Here is a 19,273-nt window from a genome sequence, read left to right as displayed (position 1 = left end):
GCAATCCTTCATTGTAAATTAGCAGGCCCATCAGTATCTTACATCTTGCTAGTGTTTATGACGAACGCCTGCTTGCATCACAATGTATTTTCTTCAGTCCCACACATCATCGAACCTCCATCTCTCCGACATCACCTCCCCCCCCCCCCCCCACTTCATGACACAACAGAGCACGAACCACCACCATGCACTCTCTCCGACCTCTCTAACCTCCATCTCATACGCTGACTTGCAAATCGCTTGCTGTTGAAAAGGCGCAGCGATCCCATTGTAAATGGCTTGAAGCTAGGATTTAGCAGAAGGGCACGAGTAGCAGGTTAAAACCTTAAAAAAATAGATGGGGTCAATAGGTTTTGGGAGAAAAGAACCAGAGAAACATACAATTCTGTGTTCATTTTCAAACTGCCAAGGTTGCTGAACATCTGTCTAAGGTCATCTCTTCACTTCCTTGAGAAAAAAAGACTTAGCCAGACATCTCTTTACTTGGTTGACTTGCCAAATGTAGACTGACAATCCATTTCCCTTCACATAAACTAATCACCCCGTTGTTTTAAGCATACACATACATGTCAGTGTGGAACCACAGACCCCCACAAATCCAAACCAGAGTCAAAACCCATTGTCAAATGTCCGAGCTAACCAAAGATTTAAAAAATAATAAAGAATGAAAAAGTCGAACGAAAATGAAAAACACAAACATTTTTAGAGACTTGTAGAGTCAGGAATAGCACTCCTGGGTACTTTCAAAACGGTGACATCATCATTTATAAAACTGGATGAAAAAAATCCCAGGGAGACACCTTCAGTGAAATGTCGAATAAAAATTCAATCGGCCGTCATGGATATACTGCAACATGCTGACCTCTGATTCAACTCCCTTTACCATGGCAACAGAAGAACAAAGCTAGAGACGGATTGCAGCAGAGGAACACACACTTCATAGATTACTATGATAATGTTGTGGCAATATCACGGAATGATGGAGACAATGCAAATGGCCTTAACCTGGTTTAACAAGATTGTAAAAAATGTATGATGTACCAAAACAATTCAGGCCTTTAATTAACAACATGGTAACTCAAAGTTCCCTAGACAATTGCAAGGGTCAACCTCAAATAAATCTTAGGGTCAGTCAATATATTTTTTCATTCAATCCCAAGCTCCGTGATTTATGAGACAAACATCAGAGGGTATTTGTATGCATTAATATTAAACGTAAAAATCTACACGTCAAGGCATAAAGGAAGACATTGAGTCATTATAATCTCATATCAAAATATGACACAATGGAAATTGAGTGTTTCAGGTCAAACATTAATAACGTTTTAAATTACAAATACATTGAAAATCCCTGTGTTCATCTCAGACGCTAGGAGATCTTTAGGTTGTGAAGTTTAGCCTATGCATTTCAATAAGGAGGTTTTGGTAAGAAGCCTTTCTATTGCACATGTCCTCGTTAATTGTGTATTATGCAAAGTACAAAGGGGAAAGAGGAGTAGAGTATCATATAAAGGAAAGCTATCAAAAAATGTAAAGAGAAACATAAAATACTATATCACTAACTATTAAGCAAAAACTAAACAGAGCAATTTAAATTCCCTTGTGGTTTTAGAGAAGCCGAAGCAGTGATACTTTTATTTACGCAACAAAAGCAATTACCATTACCATTTTATTACCACAATTACCATTAATATGTGCTGTACTAAACATTTGAGTGATTTAACACGTTTACATAATGCCTTCGTCAAGGGGAATAAGGGTAGCGAATACGTAATGCATTTTCTATTCTTTTATGATATAATTCATACTTTACAGCCAAAACTGTAATTTCAATACTGTGTAATCTTAACATTAAGGTTGCATATATGCATAAAAGTCTGCACCTGTTTAGGTTACACAACAAACAAAGCTAAATTGTCTTTTTTCACTGTTACGCTCAATTTTTAACGTCAAATGGACATATAAAGGGAAGATGTGCGATGGGTTTACATTCATACTACGGTGAACTGTATTTTTGGATGGTTCTTTCTGAATGTTATTAAATGCTTACAGCTTTTGGGTTTTAAATATTGCTGGTAGAGAATCAGAATGATTGTCTGACCATAACTTGCCAAAACACATCATTGGGAATAAATAAATACTTAATCTGGCATTAAATAAAGCTCAATAATGACAGAGGAAGTGTCCATTATTGCTAAAGTTGCAGTATACAGCATTACAATAGTAATTTGATATTTTAGAAGGTGGAAAATGGTGTTGCCAAATAAAAAAAAATAAAAAAGGATAAAAAATAGCTGCATTACTATAAGATCATGTTTAACGCACAGTTAATTTGATAGAGGTTTATGTTTTGTTTCTCCCAAGGGCAGAAATTGACAAAAAAAGTGGTGTGGTAACAGCTGTCATTCACAAGAGCCTGCAGAATATTTTTTGCAAATAATTAAAGAGGCTCATGGGAGGAAAAAAAAATCAGGAATCGAATCGAAAGACCATAGCTTGCAACCCAAGGACTCTGTCTGCAGCTGTAAGCTGCAGAATGAAATACAATAAAAATCCCTGAATTATATGAGGATGCCAGAGTGGTTGACCAACCTGGCAATAGGATTTATTTCAGTCCTAAACAATGAGCAAATAGCTGCCCATTAATATGTTAGAAAAAAGGACAATGTATCTCAGCCCTAAAGAAAATCCCTATATTGTACTGTACTAAAAACAGACAAACTACTCTTGTGAGAGACAGTGTTACATATTCTGCGTATTACAAGTTAAAAAAAAAGTATTTAAATTATTATAAATAAAAAAAATCTATTAAATAAATATTGTGCTGATTCTGACAAATTATTATACTGCATCTTTAAGTAATGCACTCCAGATTTTGAAACATTCTAAAGTGCATTTATTTACAAAAATGAGCCACTTCATTCATCATTATTGTCCGTGCATAATCACACAACAAATCTACCGTCTGCAAGAATAAAAACTGCTATCTAGCAGGCACTGTACTTTTTCTAATACTATATTTAACACTGTCCAGCAGAAATTAAGTGAAAAGTTAGTGCTTAACCCAGATGCAGAGCTCACACTATTCATTAGAAAAATATTTCAGCAGTCTTGAACATAAGCCATTTGAAGTAGCATCTTTTCAGCGCCTTGGCGACTGATTTAGTAATTTGGGAAATAATGCTTTATCTGGAAATGTATTATATTCGTAAAAAAAATTAAAAAATCAATTAATTATTAACATTATGACTAACTTTTAAAATTAAATACCCAATTTTATACCATAATTTTATTTTATTCATCAACAACTGCACAGTTGTGAATGAAACAATCACTGCTCAGCAATATTAGATTTCTTTTTTTAATCTGCCCATTTTGACAGTGCGTTTTACTTGTCTAGGAGTATACACATCAAGTGCTTCCAGATATTGATACTGCAAGATACTCAGAACATACTTTCCATTCCATTTGGGTACTCCAATGAACATACTGTATCTCACGTAAACACCAATTAAATACTAAAGCTACACAAACGTTTTATTTTCTTTTTTTTCTTCATGATGTCCATTGTTGGTTCAATCACATTTTGGGGTTACACTAAGTAGCTACTTCCCTGGCAGTGCTGTATTTCCAGTACAGTTCTGTGTTCACTGTAAACTATTTCCTATTCCACTGCAGCAGCAGTGTTAACCGAACACATAGAGCAGCAATATATACAAAATATGTTTTTTTTCTGGAATTACTGGTAAAAATAAAAAAGAATCTTGTTTTTTTTTTCTTCAGTTCATGACCCAATCTCTGTTCAGCATATACTGATCCTAGTAGGGCAGTTCTTTTCACTTCCAAAAGCATTCGAGAAGCAACTTAATCTTTAGTTTTCTGTGTTATTCACATGAGATGAATTTATTTCAAGTTTTCAGATTCACTCCATAACTGGACTTAACATGATCTGTTATCGGCGATTCTAACTTGCGGAGGCTCTAATGAATGACCCGTTAAATTCAAAAACATGGGGGTAAACTTTAGGAAACTGTGCTCGTTAGACAGATTCCCAAATACAAATGGTCACAGCAGAAAATCTGCCCGAGGACCTAAACAACTTCAAATTTTAGGCTGACAGTGTGTTCTGTATGTCACAAGACTAAGGCGGAAATACATCTCTAAAGAAAACATGAAAACATACAATGCTTACAAACAAACAATACATTTCCAAAAGAATGAACAGAGCTAAACAGATGGCGCTGAGACACCAACACCCTTTTGTAAATTATTAAGCTCCTGTTATGATCTTATTTACTTTTCGCAGTTTTGAGAACTCAAGTTTGATCCAATTCCATGTTAAATATCCGTGGACTGAGAACTAATTTTAACGTTTCATTTCTTTGGATTCCAAAAGAAACTAATTTGGTAATCATCTAAGCTCTTAGGCCTTTGGCACAGTAATGAATTTGGTGTTTTTTGAATAGCGATTAATATTCAGTTGACTCTTCAGTATACTGTATGTATTGAACATAATCAACAAAGGCACCCGTTTGGCAACCTGAAAACACGTGAATTGTGCATGACACAATCCTGCAAAACTCCATTATCAATCCCTCTGAAAAAAAGGTGCTACTGCCTTCTTTTTAATTTCAAAGTCAACTACAACATCCTATCAATGCACTGAGATTCCAGAGAGGCCACTCCCACCTTTAGTTATTTGTTCAAACCGACAATAGGCCCGCTGAAATTTTACAGTCTTTGTGTGTACATTTAGTAAACCAGCACTAAAAGTGTCTCTTTTCAGGTGATATTGCCCCCCCCCCCCCCCCCCCCCCCCAACTGTCTTTAAAAAGACTGTACAATATTTTAAACAATGTTTTTGTAACATTACTTCTTTCTTTCCAAATAGTTGGATGGCACCCATCCCTTTTGAGGCCGCCCACCATCAAGGACCTGGCAGTACCACCACCCATTTGGATTCCGTTCCAGAACTTCCAAACTGGTTCCTTCTGAAAACCCCATTGTTTCTTCATCGCCACGGTAATCAGCTATGGAGGTGTAAACTTCTTTGAGGTTGTTGTGTATGAGGTGGGATTTCTCAATAGGTTTGGGTTTCACGGTGGACACCGGGATGCCATTCTTTTGGGTGACCCTGCTTAGTGTTTCTGTGCTGCCCATGCCAGTCTTGTCCGGCTGCTTGACCTTGGCATCGGCCATCTGGGGACGGACAACGGTGAAAGAAGAGTTGCGACGTACGGCCGTGCCTGGCTTCACCTGGTCGGTGGAGTTGAGGGACTCATTTCTCCTGAGGGACCCTGTGTGGATGTTGGTATCCTTGACAGGCGTGGGCACGAAGACAGATTGAGGTCGCACTGCAACCTGCCGGACCCCGTTCCTCATCTTCACTGAGCCGTTAACGAGGCCAGTGGGTTTTCCGAAGCCCCCCGGCGGCTTTGATGGAATAGGTGGAGTGACCCGCCTCAAATTCTGGTTGATGTTGTTCAGGACTTGGACCCTTTGTTCATTTTTCTCCAGGCTGTTGGACTTGCTCATACTCCCCTGCTTAGTAGGGGTGCCGTCTGACTCCGAACCAGCCGTGTCAGACTGCTGCCGAAGCGGCTCCAGGTAGTATGTGGGAGCCCAACCCTCTGCATCCCCGCATCTGATATACCACCAGCCACTCTCTTGCTTCTCCAGAACCTCCACCTCCACTCCTGCAGGGAAGCTGATTTCAGAATCCTGCACTTTCTCATAGCTGTCAGTGGTCCGGTAGAAGGAGGTCTCAAAATCCGAGTCACCTCTGCTTCCTTTGGAGTAAATGCTGGACAAATCAGAGGTGCTACGCGAGGACGCAGAGTCCTCCGAGGAGATGACAGAGGCAGTTTCTGAGTCCTCACCTCTGGAGGCTTTCAGACCATGCTTAAGTTGGCCTGTTGGCCGAAGCTGGCGTCGGAGGGTGCTGATGTCCATTTTCTCTGGACTCTGAGGTTCTGATTTGGCCAGAAGAGGTTTGGGTCTCACCACGGGCTTGGGCTTGGTCGATGGGCTCTGGCCTATTTTTGGTTCAGCATCTTTCCTGATCTCTGTGTGCTTAGTGGAGCCTCGGCTGGATTCATCGAAAGAAGACCTGGAGCTGGCCTCCTCGGCTTTGGTTAGGGACTGACTTCTGCTCATCTCAGGCTGCGGTTTCTTAGGTGCTTTTCCACAGCCCAAGGACATCCGGGAGCATGTGACTTTGCGAGCTGCAGAAAAGGAAGTCTTTGCCGAGTCTGAGTCACCGCTGGAGTCTTTGCTGGAGCCGAGGTCCTCGCTTTGAGGCCTAAAGCCGTCGTTCTCGTAAATAGTCTCCTCCTCCTTCGTCATGTCCTCTGTGGACTCGCCTACCTTGAAGGACGCACTCTGCAGAAGAGATGCAGAGGAATTCTTGGAAAGTGGCTGGGAGATTTTCTCTGAAGGGTCATCGATTTTGAAATCCAGGCAAGACCCTTCTTTCAGGAAGTCTAGTTCTGCTTCCAAATCAAGTCCAATAGCAGGAACATCATACTCGGGTTCCTCATACACAGGCTTACTGGGAGATTCGGAGGCTTTTGCTGCCGGGCTGCTCGGTGCAGTTCCCTCCTCAGAGTCCTGCTTCTTGATTGGAGGAGCGGGGGGTGGGACTTTGGGCCTGGTGAGAGTGCTGGTTCGCCTACTAAGGTTGGGTTTCTTCCTTTTATCAATGTAGGAACAGGGGGCCCAACCTTCCATTTCTCCAATCTGTACATACCACCACCCACCGGAGTTCTTCTCTATAACCTGCCCAGGGAAACATTTATAATTAAAAGTAGAAAAGTTCATGTGACTATTCAGTAACACTTACTATGAATGCTATGTCTATAAAGATCTATCAGCACATTCATAACACATTATAATGCATTCATAATGAAATATGAGCATACCTATAAATATTTATCAAAAAGCATAGCACATTACAGCCATGTTTATTATGCATTAGGAATGCTTAATTAAGGTTTCATCTATAACACACTATAGATACCTTATGAAATCATTTAAATAACACTATAATGCATTATGACTGTCAATAGAAGATGCTGTAATACTTTATTAATTCTTATATCGATAACTATAATGCATTTTGAAGGTATCTATAGTGCATTATAGATTACAGCTTTAAGTCCCTTAGCACCTCAGAAACAAATGACATGTAACAAATTATTCCAATTTACAATTAAATCGTATACAGTGCTACTAGAACCAAAATTGTGGGTATTCAGTATTTACATATTTAATATTTTTATTATTGATATTCTTTTTGGGTGTAGTGGGGGGGGGGGCACAGTGGTTAGCACTGATGCCTCACACCTTTGTGTTTCCGCCAGGCTTCTGTGTGTGTGGAGCTTGTATGTTCTCTCTGTTTCACCATGGGGTTTCCTCCGGGTACTCCCATTTCCCCCCAACAACACGCTGAGGCTAAATGGGGTTACCAAATTGTCCGTAGGTGTGTGTGTGTGTGTGTGTGTGAGAGTGTGAGTGTGCCCTGTGATGGGTTAGTGCCCCATCCTGGGTTGTTCCCTGCCTTGTACCCATAGCCTTCACGATAGGCTCCGGACCCCCCACTACCCTAAACTGGATATGTGATTTCAGAAAATGGATGGATGGATGGATGGATGGATGGATGGATGGATATTCATTTCTTTGTTCCGATACACTTTCCATGTGCACTTTCTTCATAGCTTATGTGAATCTTAGTCTCCAGCTGTGTCCATCTGGCCATGTCTATGTCTCTGGGCTTCCTCATATGCCAACAAAAAGTTTGACTGCTCAATTGTTAAACCAGTTTCCTTAGTGGCAAGCAAATGAAATTCAAATCGAAGAAAATTGAAAAAAACGCCATTAACAGACATGTGTGCTGCAGATATTGTGGTTGACTAACAATTGGCTGGCTGTGTCATATATTATTTGTCAAAAAAGTTTGTGGAAGGATAACTCATTATATGACTGTATTAAATAAATCACTTTTATGTAGACCGCACCCTGCAAAGAATTTTCTAGATTACAGGCCAAAAGCATGTAATATAATACAAGATGCAGATATTTCAGCTTTGCAAAAATTTAATGGAAAGAGAAATTAATGTCGTCATTATGAGAAACCTTAAGCTTATCATGGCCTGGTAAACAGCACCATATCACTCACATCAGCCTTTTGTCCTCCACGGAAACTGATGCCGTCAGATATACAGGACTGGAACTCCGCAATGGTGTAGTACTCAGCTTCAACAGTAGGGGGCTCTGGTGGCTTTGGTAACTGAAATCCCTTCAGAACAATTTAAATGGGATTTAAAAAAAAGCATATGATCGCTTGTGTTCCACTTTTATTTGAATATTATCCTACCCAAGAGAAACATAAGTAAGAGACTGACCAGGCTTGTCTCTCTTCGTGGAGGTGGTTTTTGTCTGAGGTTTGGAGATCCTTAAAAAAACGCAAATATAAACATATTCACGGCAAATCAACTCAATAAACACATCGGTCAATAAATTAGTTGTATTACTGAAATAATAAACTGTAAAAATAAACTAATTACTACTCCTACTAACTATACAATAGTCCTAACTAACAATAGCAAATATAATATATATTAATGAGAGTTTTCCGATTTATCCAAAACCCTAAAAACCCCTAAAAACTGCAGAAACATACAAAATCTGGAATTAGTACATTGTCATAAATAAGAAATTTCAGGTCCAGGAAGTACAAATCCAGACCAAGATTTTGTTTCAACCATCCGACTGAGTATCTGTGAAAATGACTCTGTGCTCAACTGGTTGGTTGGAACAAAATCTTGGTCTGGATTTGTACTTTGTGGACCTGAACTATCCACTCCTGTAAATCAGACATCATGCATTAATTAAATAATGCACCTAAGAGTCCTGCGGTTTGTTAATGATGCTCACCGATCTCCACTCTGTGAGGAGCAATGCGGGCTATGGCTGGGGAACCCGGCTCCGCTTTTGGCTTGGTGTCCAGCAGGGCGGCGCCACCACTGCTGCCACCGCTTCCAGGATCCTCACAGGGGATGGGGAGGCTGATCTCCTTTTTGGTGACATGGGGCTCCTCAGGCTCCTGGTCGGTCTGCACGTCCTTCTCGCTCACCGCCTTCTTGTTCAGGAGGTTGCTGATCTCCATGATATTGCCAATAATCTCCACGGGGCCTGTCAGGGTCTTTTTGCGAGGGGATAGGTCATCTTTCAGCTTCTTGAGATAGGAAGCTGGGGCCCATCCTTCCTTGCCTTGGTATCTAAGAGGGAGAGCATTCATTCAGTCGGTGCTCAACAAGCAACTTTTGGTAACACTTTACTTAAAACAGTCATGTGTTATAATGCATTCATAATATATTATAAACACAGCTGTAACTATTTACGAAAAGGCAGAACACATTCTAGTCATGTTTATTATGCATTATGAATTCTCTATGACGCTCTCATGCATAATGCACTATACTGTAGATACCTTCATAATGCATTATAATTGTCAGTATAAGAATTAAGGATGTGTTGTACTGCATTATGAAGGTATTTATAGTGCATTATAGATTATTAAAGAATTCATAATGCATAATAAACATGGCTATAATGTGTTATGCCTTTTTATAAATAGCTATACCTGTGTTTATAATACTTTATGAATGCATTATAATGTGTTACGAAAGTAGTGATAATGCATTGTACATGAGTGCTTTACGTAAAGCGTTACCAAACGTTTATCTTTGGTGCAAAGGCTTTAAATGTTCTTCAGATGTCTTTCTGCATTACAGGGGAGTGGTTGGGTTTGCAACCTTAAAAGCCACAAATTGAAGAAAGGAACAAAACCAAGGATAAAAGCTCAATGTGGAAATGCCCCAAGGGGCAAGTAGACAGAAAACAGAAGCCAAAGATTAAACAGGAAATGCAGACCCTAAAATGTAGGAGAGATATCACATGACAACAGGACGTGAATTTACATTGTAGAAACAAAAACTTTATACTGCCAAATGAGTCAGAGGTACCATTCTTTTCAATTAATATTTTTCTTTAATGGGAGGGATTACTTAACAATTATTTCAGACAGGGATGTGAGTTTGAAAATGGTTTGTACTTAACCCACATGTAAATAAATAATAAACAACATTCAAACAGTAATAAATCATAAAATCTCAAACCACCTCTGCAGGATTCCTATTGGTCAGCATCACGGTACGTTCCTAGAAGAAGAGCCAATGCAAAGGGGCTCTCACCTGATATACCACCAACCTTCCAGGTTCTTTTGGATGACCTCCACGGTAACCCCTTTTTCGAACCCAATCTCATCCTTTCCTTGGCTGGTGTAGGGCTGCACTGTGACATACTTCTCCTCTTTAAGTAGAAGGAGAGAAAGTGAGTGAGTGCCATAATCTCATCCCATTTAATCGTGCCAGCGCGTAATTCACAGCCAAACTGATTTTTTTTTTTCTTTGATATTCAAAGTAGATCAACCTATTTGTTTTGCTAATGTCTATGATGCTCTCATAGCTGTCTAGGAACATCTTCTTAGAGTGCTTCCCGATTTACCCAAAATCTACAGGACAGCAAGAAGAGAAAAACCGGAAGGGAAGCCCTGCGACGACTCTGCTGAGCCGCTTTCCGTGCGATAAACTTGGAGTCTCAAATCAGTCCTGTGGCCTAAGCCAGGCAATGCTGCCAGGAAGCTGATAAGAGAATTCCAGAAGACTCCCAGCGGACTAGGTGGTGGGGGTGTCTGGGTGGCTAATCATCACAGACTTTCATGGCAGGGGCCCGATTCCAATCAGACAACAGAGAAACGGACACTGAAATAAATAAATAAAATAAATAAATAAACGTGTGTTTTTCTACTTCCGTTGTACTTGGCAAAAACCAGAGCCAGCACGGGCCTGCAGGCTGCCAGCACGACCCGTTTACTGAGTACTGAGCAGAGCGGCTAGTTCTGCAGGATTGTAAAAGGCCAGCGAGGGGGCGTGTTTCGATGGCCATCGCACCAGACATGCTGGCGTCAATCATCTAGGGCAGGGAAACGTGCTACAGGCCCCCAGGGACCGGAAGTCCCTCTGGGCCAGAAAGCAGGCGAGAGAGAGTGCTCATCACCAGCCGCTGAAAGCGACACCCCAGGAATACATGGAGAAAGCGGGCGGGAACCTATTTCATTAATGCAAGCATACAACCCTCACAGTCTCAAAAACATGACTTCAGCATGATCTAATGGCACTATCGGAGCCCAGTCCACACTTCTATCCCTCAGAAACAGACTGACCAAACCCGAGACACCCTGTAGTCAGTCAAACAGTGCAACGAACAGAATATTTGCCTGTTGGAGTGTGCTTTAGTTAAAAAGATAAAGACCTACTTCGTCACCTCATTGAATGAAGTGCTCTCAAAAATATCAGCACAACAAGTCTCTTCGTTTCTTGGCTATATCCATTATAAGACTATAAATGACATGCTGGAAATGGAAAACAGCCAGCGTTTTACAGCACTGTAAAAAAAAAAAAAAAGTAAAAAAAAAACACACATTCTTGGCTATTATCCTTGTCTTCTTGGCCAATTCGCTCTAAGAATGTGTCCTCTGACTTCCTTTCACAAGATCAAATCAGGGGAAGGTTTCCATAAAAGAATGTCACTATTCTTTATACGTGATGGAAGCAGCGTACGTATAATTTAGGCCTCATGTCGTCGAGGAAACACCTTAACGATTTAAGGTTTTGGTCCATATCGCAGATGCACGTATATCACTTTCTCCCCGAATGTGAAGCCGCGACTCAGCTGAAAAGTATGTTATGAGCAAATAATTTGTAAAGAGAAACAGAAACAAAGCTGTTCTTCAGCTGGACTTCATTAGTGGGGAGAAGATGATCTGTGTACTGAATACTGGATGACACTTTCTCTCCCTCTTTTGTATAAATCGCGTCGGCGGCCCTTCCTTTGCAGCTACAAGGCCGATCTTCCGGTTCTGATTTTCATCACATTGCGCTTTGGCTTCTCATGATGTTGCACACATACGTCTGTTAGCGTTTACCGATGCGGAAAAAGGAGCATGTCTGTGCAACGGCCCAGGACTTCAGATCTAGAACTTCCGTTCCTCAAAGGTTAAATGAAGGCGTAGGGATATGACAGGCACATGATCATTGCTGGATGACCGCTCACTTGGCATTAGTAATGCCATCCTGTCCCTTCCAGGGAAAATTCTAGATATTTTTCTTTTCCTTTACTTTAAGCAAACATGCACTGCCTGACAGCTCTGGTGCTGCCCTATTCACCACATAGCAAAAAAAATGGAGGGAAAAACTCCCTCCCCCACTCTAAACATTTTTCCAACAGTCAGCAGTATTTTCATGCCGGGATTATTTTCAATGGTGGAAAAATTTTCTTTCCTCTAGTAGACATTAGCTGGCTTGCACTGTGTAACTTGCCAGCAGAAACCTTGGTCTGGACTTCAACACATTTCTCTCACATTTCTCCTGCATCTGGAGTAAAAAGGAACAGTTTACTTGTTAACCTTGCCTTTCTCTGTCAGTCAGGAGTCTCAATTGCTTTAGCCTGAGGTACCTGCTTGCTAATCCTCCCTCGAATCTCTTTTTCTTCTTGAAGTTCAAAGGCTGTCTTTCCCCCGTTTTCTTCGAAAGACCCTTAAGTTTCACCCAGCAAGTGAGATTCATCCTGCCTGAAACCCTGGCAATTCTTACGTTTCATGCACCCAATGAATGAAAAAAAAAATAGATTTAAAATAAAAGATCTAAAGTATTTTAGCTCTGCTACAAAGCTTACTACGTTTTGCTTCCTACCATCTGTAGTAAACATGCACATGTTACAGACATATTGCACATAAACAGAGCCAGATCTACCTTTCCAGAGGCCGTAGTCAAAGCTTAACTTGAGAGACCCCCCTACCAAAAAACATCATTTCACTTCCGCCACATCGCAGGTAATTCAGGGACCCTGGGCAACTATTCTGACTAGAAATGGAGCTGGCTGCCTGCATATAGACATTTTAATTTCACATATAGGGTTTTACGATAATTTTTTAATTTTGTGCAATTATTCGTATTTATAAATGATATATATATGTGAATATATAACATATATATTTCCCTTGTGTCAGTCGGTCCCTAGGCCCCTGCTTAATCTGCCTATGTCTGGATCCGGCTCTGCAAACAAATACTTGTTATTTCCCCGAAAAGAACAATTTCAGAGAAATCCTTAAGGAAAAACCGATTACTCTACCCTGTGAGTAAAATATGAAAGTAAAGTCAGCGTAATAAAACACTCACCACATCCAGTAAAACTAATGTAAACTAATCCAGAGTTACACCCAGCTCTCCCCCCCCCCCCCAAACCCACCACCACCTGAGGTCAGCCACATCCATCTTTCTGGAAATACACCACCCCCTTCTTCTTGTTCAATCAGATACCAGTCTGACGCACGAAGATCACAGCAAACATACAAAGCGACTGAGAGGTTAAAGGCTAGGTTAGGTTTATCGTCCGGGTTACTTGACAACACCAAACAACAGAAAATGCAATTAGACTGGGATTTGTTTCTTTGGTGGTAACCCTAGATGGAAGAGATACACTGTACATCTGAGCACGTGTCAATTCATTCCAGTGATTTACACTGCTCAGTGCAGAAAATCACATTGGTCTTACCAGGATAATGCGCAGAAATTTTGTTTACAAATCAGACAGACAATTTGTTCGAATTTGTTCGACGTATTATTATTATTATCATACTTTTTAGACAGTCCATTACTATATTTGTATTTTTTATATTAAAGTGGTATTAAACGTAAAAGTAGTATATTCTACCTTTTCATTTTCAATTATAGACCTTTAAGCTATTTATTTGGGTTTAGAATATTATAAACGAAACTACGGGGAATTCATACTAACCGATGTAATTAATACATCCCAACAGAGTGACTGCAGCTGCATGGCTATCATGCAAAAGTTATGAAATATTCATGCTGTACTGCATGCATGTGTGGAAAGCGAGAGGAGATGGGGACACCCTGAGTTTCTTATCACCTCGACTCTGCTGTCGGTTGACAATGCCGCCTAGCGTCCATCGCCGGTCCAGCCTCTTCAGATGAGCCTTCCGCCGCTTAGTGACTGATGGACATGGATCATGAAACCGAAAAGAAACACGGACATAAAACCAAAAGGACAGACAAAAAAACATGTGCCAACTCAAGAGGTGTTATTAGTCACATAGACACTTTGTGTGGACGACAGGAGCAGGGATGTTAAAGACCCCTGGTATTATTAGTGTTACAGGAATGAGTAACATAATGGAATGACCACTGTGTAGCCTCAAACAGCTCAACCGTTTGTAAAAATCAACGCAGAAGATTTAAATGGTGATTAAGGCTCATTACATAGGCTTAGTACCCAGATGGCACATCGTAAAAGTTAATATTCAGCACGGCAGCACAGGTAATATCTTTACCTGAGAGCTAATCCTGAAAAAGACAGCGGTTGCTGAAGGTAGCTGGTCAAGTGCAGCCATTAGTATGACAAACGACAATGATGGAGTTAGTCTCTTTTCCTTCTGCCCTCATTCAAAACACTGGATGTACACTTTCGAAAAGAAGCATTTTTGGAGGACTCTGGATGGAAAACGAATAAATGGAATTGAAGTCTGGTGAATGATTGAGAGTGATTATGCATTAGCTGGACTCCTAACAATACAAAGCACAAGCAGTCCCCAGGTTACGAATGAAACCGGATCCCTAGTCTGTCTAAGTCAACGTTGTAGGTAAGTTGGAAAAATAATAATATAGTATACAACGATAATAATTATACTGTGACAATAAAAATAACTACATATGGTACTGTACTGTACTTCAAGCACACAAACCACTGAAGCCGCACAATGTTTTCACCAACGTCACAAAATAACATGAAAACGTATTTAATCGAAATTTTTTATTTGATAGGCTTTCTTGGCCCGGGGACTGTCTGTACTCGTTCATCCATATTAAGTGAAAATCTTTAACATGCTGTCCGTGATATCTGCCACAATCTGGGAAAGCGGCATTGCAAAAAATAAAATAAACATTTACGAAGGCGTAACTAGTTTACTAGGGCCTGTGACTGCATGATATGTAAGACCATGGATGTCAAACTCCGTCCTGGGGGGGCTGGAGCACTGTGAAGCTTAATTCTTTCCCTGTTCCCCCATAGATGATTCGGCTCAAGAGCTGCGTGGTAATTAGCACAAGGAGGTGCAAGGAGGTAAATCAGGTGTGTTACAGTAAATGAGGGGAAACCCAAAAATGTGCAGGGCTCCGGCCCAGCAGGACTGGAGTTTGACACCCCTGATCTAGTCAAACTAAACGGTAAATGGACAGAGTTTCAGTCACCACTGCCTGCCTTTAGCATTTAGAATAACTGAACTTGTTTCCCAGCTCTTTGCTAGCTCTTTGTTAGCTCTTTAGCATGACGTCAGCAAGGAATCAACCATGGCTTATGCTAGCTGGAGATAGCGATGAAAGTGCCCCTGATAGATGTACGAAGAAGTTTGACGGTTAAAAAGAAAGTTCTTGCTCATCAGAGCAGGCATCCTTCACAATGACAAGCGGTAAGATCAGCCCCTCCAGCACCTATACTTGTGCTCCGTATCATATTTCGATAACTGGGCGAATCACCTCTTTCACGCTGGATGGAATTGACTTGCATAGAATTCTTCAGCAGTTCATATGTAAATCAGAGTAAGTCTGCAAAAATACTGCACCTATTCTTTCATCATAATGCAGCATATTGCCAGGGTCTGTCCATAAATCGCCTTTTTGAAGTGCATCCTTCAGGTGTTAAAACAGCATTCAGCAGCACAGAAGCTAAGTTTTATTTTTAAGCTCCCATTTAAACTTCTGAATATTATTATCCTTAATAATGGGTGCTGAGAGAACATTTAAAAGTCTATCTGTAATGGAGGGAGACAGAGTAAACCTATTTTCAGTTCTTTTCCCCTCATTTGACTCCATAATTGCTATATCAGATAGGTGACCCACAGAGGAAAATGGTTATTTAATGGAAAAAACAGAGGCAGTTTCGCTTACAGTGGATTATATTACACTGCAAACACTAATAAGCAGTGCCTCTGACCACCACTGCAAATATTAACAGAAATACCCAGAGAGGATTATGGGATTGGCGGTCTGCAAAGGGCAGTGAATGCAGGACAGTCAGGACATTTGGAGAGTTCTCTTTTTCCTCCCTGGGGTCATTAGCGGTACGGTAAGAAAAAAACCAGGATGGCTACCAACCTGTAACGATTTTCTATTGAGAGGCACCTTTATTAGACAGCCTGTGAACCACTTCTGCTGTAGCTGATACTTTAGATAGATTCACTGAAAAGACCCCAAGGTCAGAAGAAACATGTGAAGTCTTACTCCTGTGACCCTCTGAGCCTTTTTCATCATGTGGGGTTTAACTCCTAGGCAGGGATCCACAGCCCTACCCTACAGTCTTTTGTTTGCAGGCTACACAGGAAAAGGGTTTCCTCGGTGATCATCATTCCATCAATTCAGTTTTACTCTAGGTTATCAGGTTATGGTCAGGATGGATAGAGCATATGACAGTTTTATTGTAGGATCAACAACTGTACTCCATAAACAGACATAAAAATGGAAATCGAATACATATTTCTTTAAAAAAAGTCATTTAAAAGAAAAACAAATGCCAGACTGGAAAATTGCGCTATCCTCATGGGACATTCCGGGAATTTGTTTGGGGTTTAGCATCGACACACATCTAGTGGATACCAAAGTCAACATGAACAAAGTGCTACTTTGAGAGATTCCCTTCTGTGATAATAACTAAATCTTCTACAAGTGCGCGGCAAGTAGGACACAAAGTGCAAAGCTCATCTATAATTATTCTGTTTCTAGAATGTGACATTTCCAGGACTTTCTCTGTGCTGCAACAGAAAATTCCGGGGTCCCAGTTGAGACATTAGAGGGTGTTATAGTAAAAAACAATTGGATCTGATCACACTGATGTCATGCTGCCATTAACTGTGTTTACGGGCATTATGTTATCTGTATGTTTTTTGTAAATCTCTAAAACATTCAATGAAACCAAACGATCAAGCCTTTATAATCGCAGGACGCAATTAATTGATGGACTAATTTGAAACGTTGTGAAGGGGAGGTAAAACTTTTTTCCATTTTATTTTATTCATATACCTTAGAAGCTAAATTACAAAAGTCGATGAAAAATTACGAGTACATTAATTATGTCATTATGTAATTGGTCAGTAGTTTTCATTGCAGTGAGAATATGGGTGTTTTGCAATGTGTCGACCACAGCATGTAATTCAGTCTAATTTATAGAGACATTTCAAGCCAGATGTCATGGCTTGTAGTTGTTTTGGGGCTTTCAGAGATTGCTCTCATAATAGCTGTTATTATGAAACCAGAAATTGTATTGTATCAAGCCATATTATACGATACATACATTATATATGAAACATACTTCAACATGTAATCAAACTGGTCATCACAACCAGCATGAAGAATACCTGAAAGTTTTACAGTTTCCCACCCTGAAGTACCATCCGGTTCCTACCTTCTCCAGTCCTGGAGGTGCTCAGGTCCAGATCATCACGGGTACCGCTATGGGAGTCCAGGTACGTGGCAGGAACCCAGCCCTGTTCCTCCGCACTGCTAACAAACCACCACCCTAATGGAACAGCACACACATGGAGCTCCATCAGTGACAAAATGCTGGGTACTTAGCCTCAGTGCTGATTATAGCCAGAACACATGCAACATGGAGTGAATTGCCAAATAAAAATGATGTTTTTTTCTGCCTAACTTTCGATTAACTGCAGCTTCATGATGCATTCATTACGCATTCATAAAACATTCAGTGTATTTTCGTTATGTATTTATAATGCTTTCATAGAACGTTCATAAGCAGCATGTAAATTTACCTTAACATCCAAAAATACCTTAACAGCTTTAATATACATTAATAACAAACATTTTATACTTGTTTGTTATCATCATATAATGTTTGTTAGTAATGTATATTAAAGCTGCTAAAGTATGTTAGGATGTTATACTTCCATGCTGCTTATTAATGCATAATGAATGCATTATGAAGTTGCAATGAATGTTCTATGAATGCATTGCCAGTGCCTTATGAAGGTGCAATGTATGTTCTATGAATGCATTATGAAGGTGCACTGAATGTTCTATGAATGCAATTCAAAAGTAAAGATTCTAAAAATGGGTTAAACAGTGTGTTTACACTATTAGTCCATAAAATCAAAGTACATACCAAAAAAGCAAGAACCTTCTCGTTTAAAGAAGTAAGATTGGATATGACTGATCGTGACACGATTGATACGAAAACCAACATATTAAGCCAGGAAATCCAAATTTAAAATATCACATATGTCATAATGTATGACTTTACACATTTTATAATCTCATTCTAGATGCAGGAAGTCTGAAGCATTACATAGTACTCACAGTATTTCAGATTTATTGTTCAAAGACACCAACCCATGACACGCCTTCATCAGCCTTGCAAGTGTCCCTGCTTAGTGTACGTAATCCCTACTTTGGGTCTGAAGTATTGACATTAAGTGTAAATGCAATTAACTTCGCAGATGTGTCTCCAGACCACGAAAGCAGATGAAGAGCACGGGAAATTAAACACTTTCTGCTGAAAGGCTTTTCAGAAATAACAATTCACATGCGTGCAATAATTCATAGTTTTAGTCCCAAACGAAAGGCAAAGGGAAAATAAATGGGACAGTACTGGTACTGCTACTGACTGTATCACATCCATTTAAGAAACATGAGGACCCCAGTGTTGATATCTGTCTTTGGACTCACAAGAACATTATTCATATCCATAATTTGGAAAATATGCCATCATCCTAGCAACTAATTTGAAACAGACTGGAAGAAATAACTGGAAAATTATTAGGATGTAGGGAATCTTGAGGACTGGATGCTAGCAAACAGACAAATACAAACTTTGCGATCAATGTGCTCAGAGATGTGATTTTTGTATAGGAAAGTAGTGTGATAGACTTACAGTACTGAACTGACGTCAAGGCTGTCGAGGCTGACTGTACTCACTCCATGGATAACAAATGTTTTACTGATTATGCTGGCTTTCAGGAAGACCCAGCGCACATCTGCATGTGAAAGCCCGCGCCGATGTCCGACGCTGGAAAAAATGAGCTCACTGTCGTCGAGGCGCGGATTAAAGCGAGGCTGTGTCAGCT

At 40.3% G+C, this 19,273-nt stretch overlaps 1 protein-coding gene across 5 annotated transcripts in view; it reads right to left on the bottom strand.

Moving 5' to 3' along the window:
- Positions 1 to 4,804: 4,804 nt before the first annotated feature.
- Positions 4,805 to 19,273, bottom strand: part of sh3pxd2aa (SH3 and PX domains 2Aa) — an 84,910-nt gene continuing 70,441 nt past the window's right edge. For 3 of the 5 annotated variants that reach the window (XM_048986997.1, XM_048986998.1, XM_048987002.1), the window contains 7 exons: positions 17,596 to 17,709; positions 14,053 to 14,136; positions 10,254 to 10,371; positions 8,935 to 9,278; positions 8,403 to 8,452; positions 8,177 to 8,296; positions 4,805 to 6,777 (listed from right to left, as the gene is read on the bottom strand). In XM_048986997.1, the coding sequence (XP_048842954.1) occupies positions 4,870 to 6,777; positions 8,177 to 8,296; positions 8,403 to 8,452; positions 8,935 to 9,278; positions 10,254 to 10,371; positions 14,053 to 14,136; positions 17,596 to 17,709 (2,738 nt within the window). In that variant the 3' untranslated portion in view covers positions 4,805 to 4,869. The remainder of the gene's footprint in view (positions 6,778 to 8,176; positions 8,297 to 8,402; positions 8,453 to 8,934; positions 9,279 to 10,253; positions 10,372 to 14,052; positions 14,137 to 17,595; positions 17,710 to 19,273) is intronic. The other 2 variants (XM_048986999.1, XM_048987001.1) reach the window with 1 other exon arrangement.

Source organism: Brienomyrus brachyistius, chromosome 20 (genome assembly GCF_023856365.1).
Source record: "Brienomyrus brachyistius isolate T26 chromosome 20, BBRACH_0.4, whole genome shotgun sequence".
In the NCBI taxonomy this organism is placed as follows: Eukaryota; Metazoa; Chordata; class Actinopteri; order Osteoglossiformes; family Mormyridae; genus Brienomyrus; species Brienomyrus brachyistius.
This window is presented reverse-complemented; position numbering and strand designations above follow the sequence as displayed.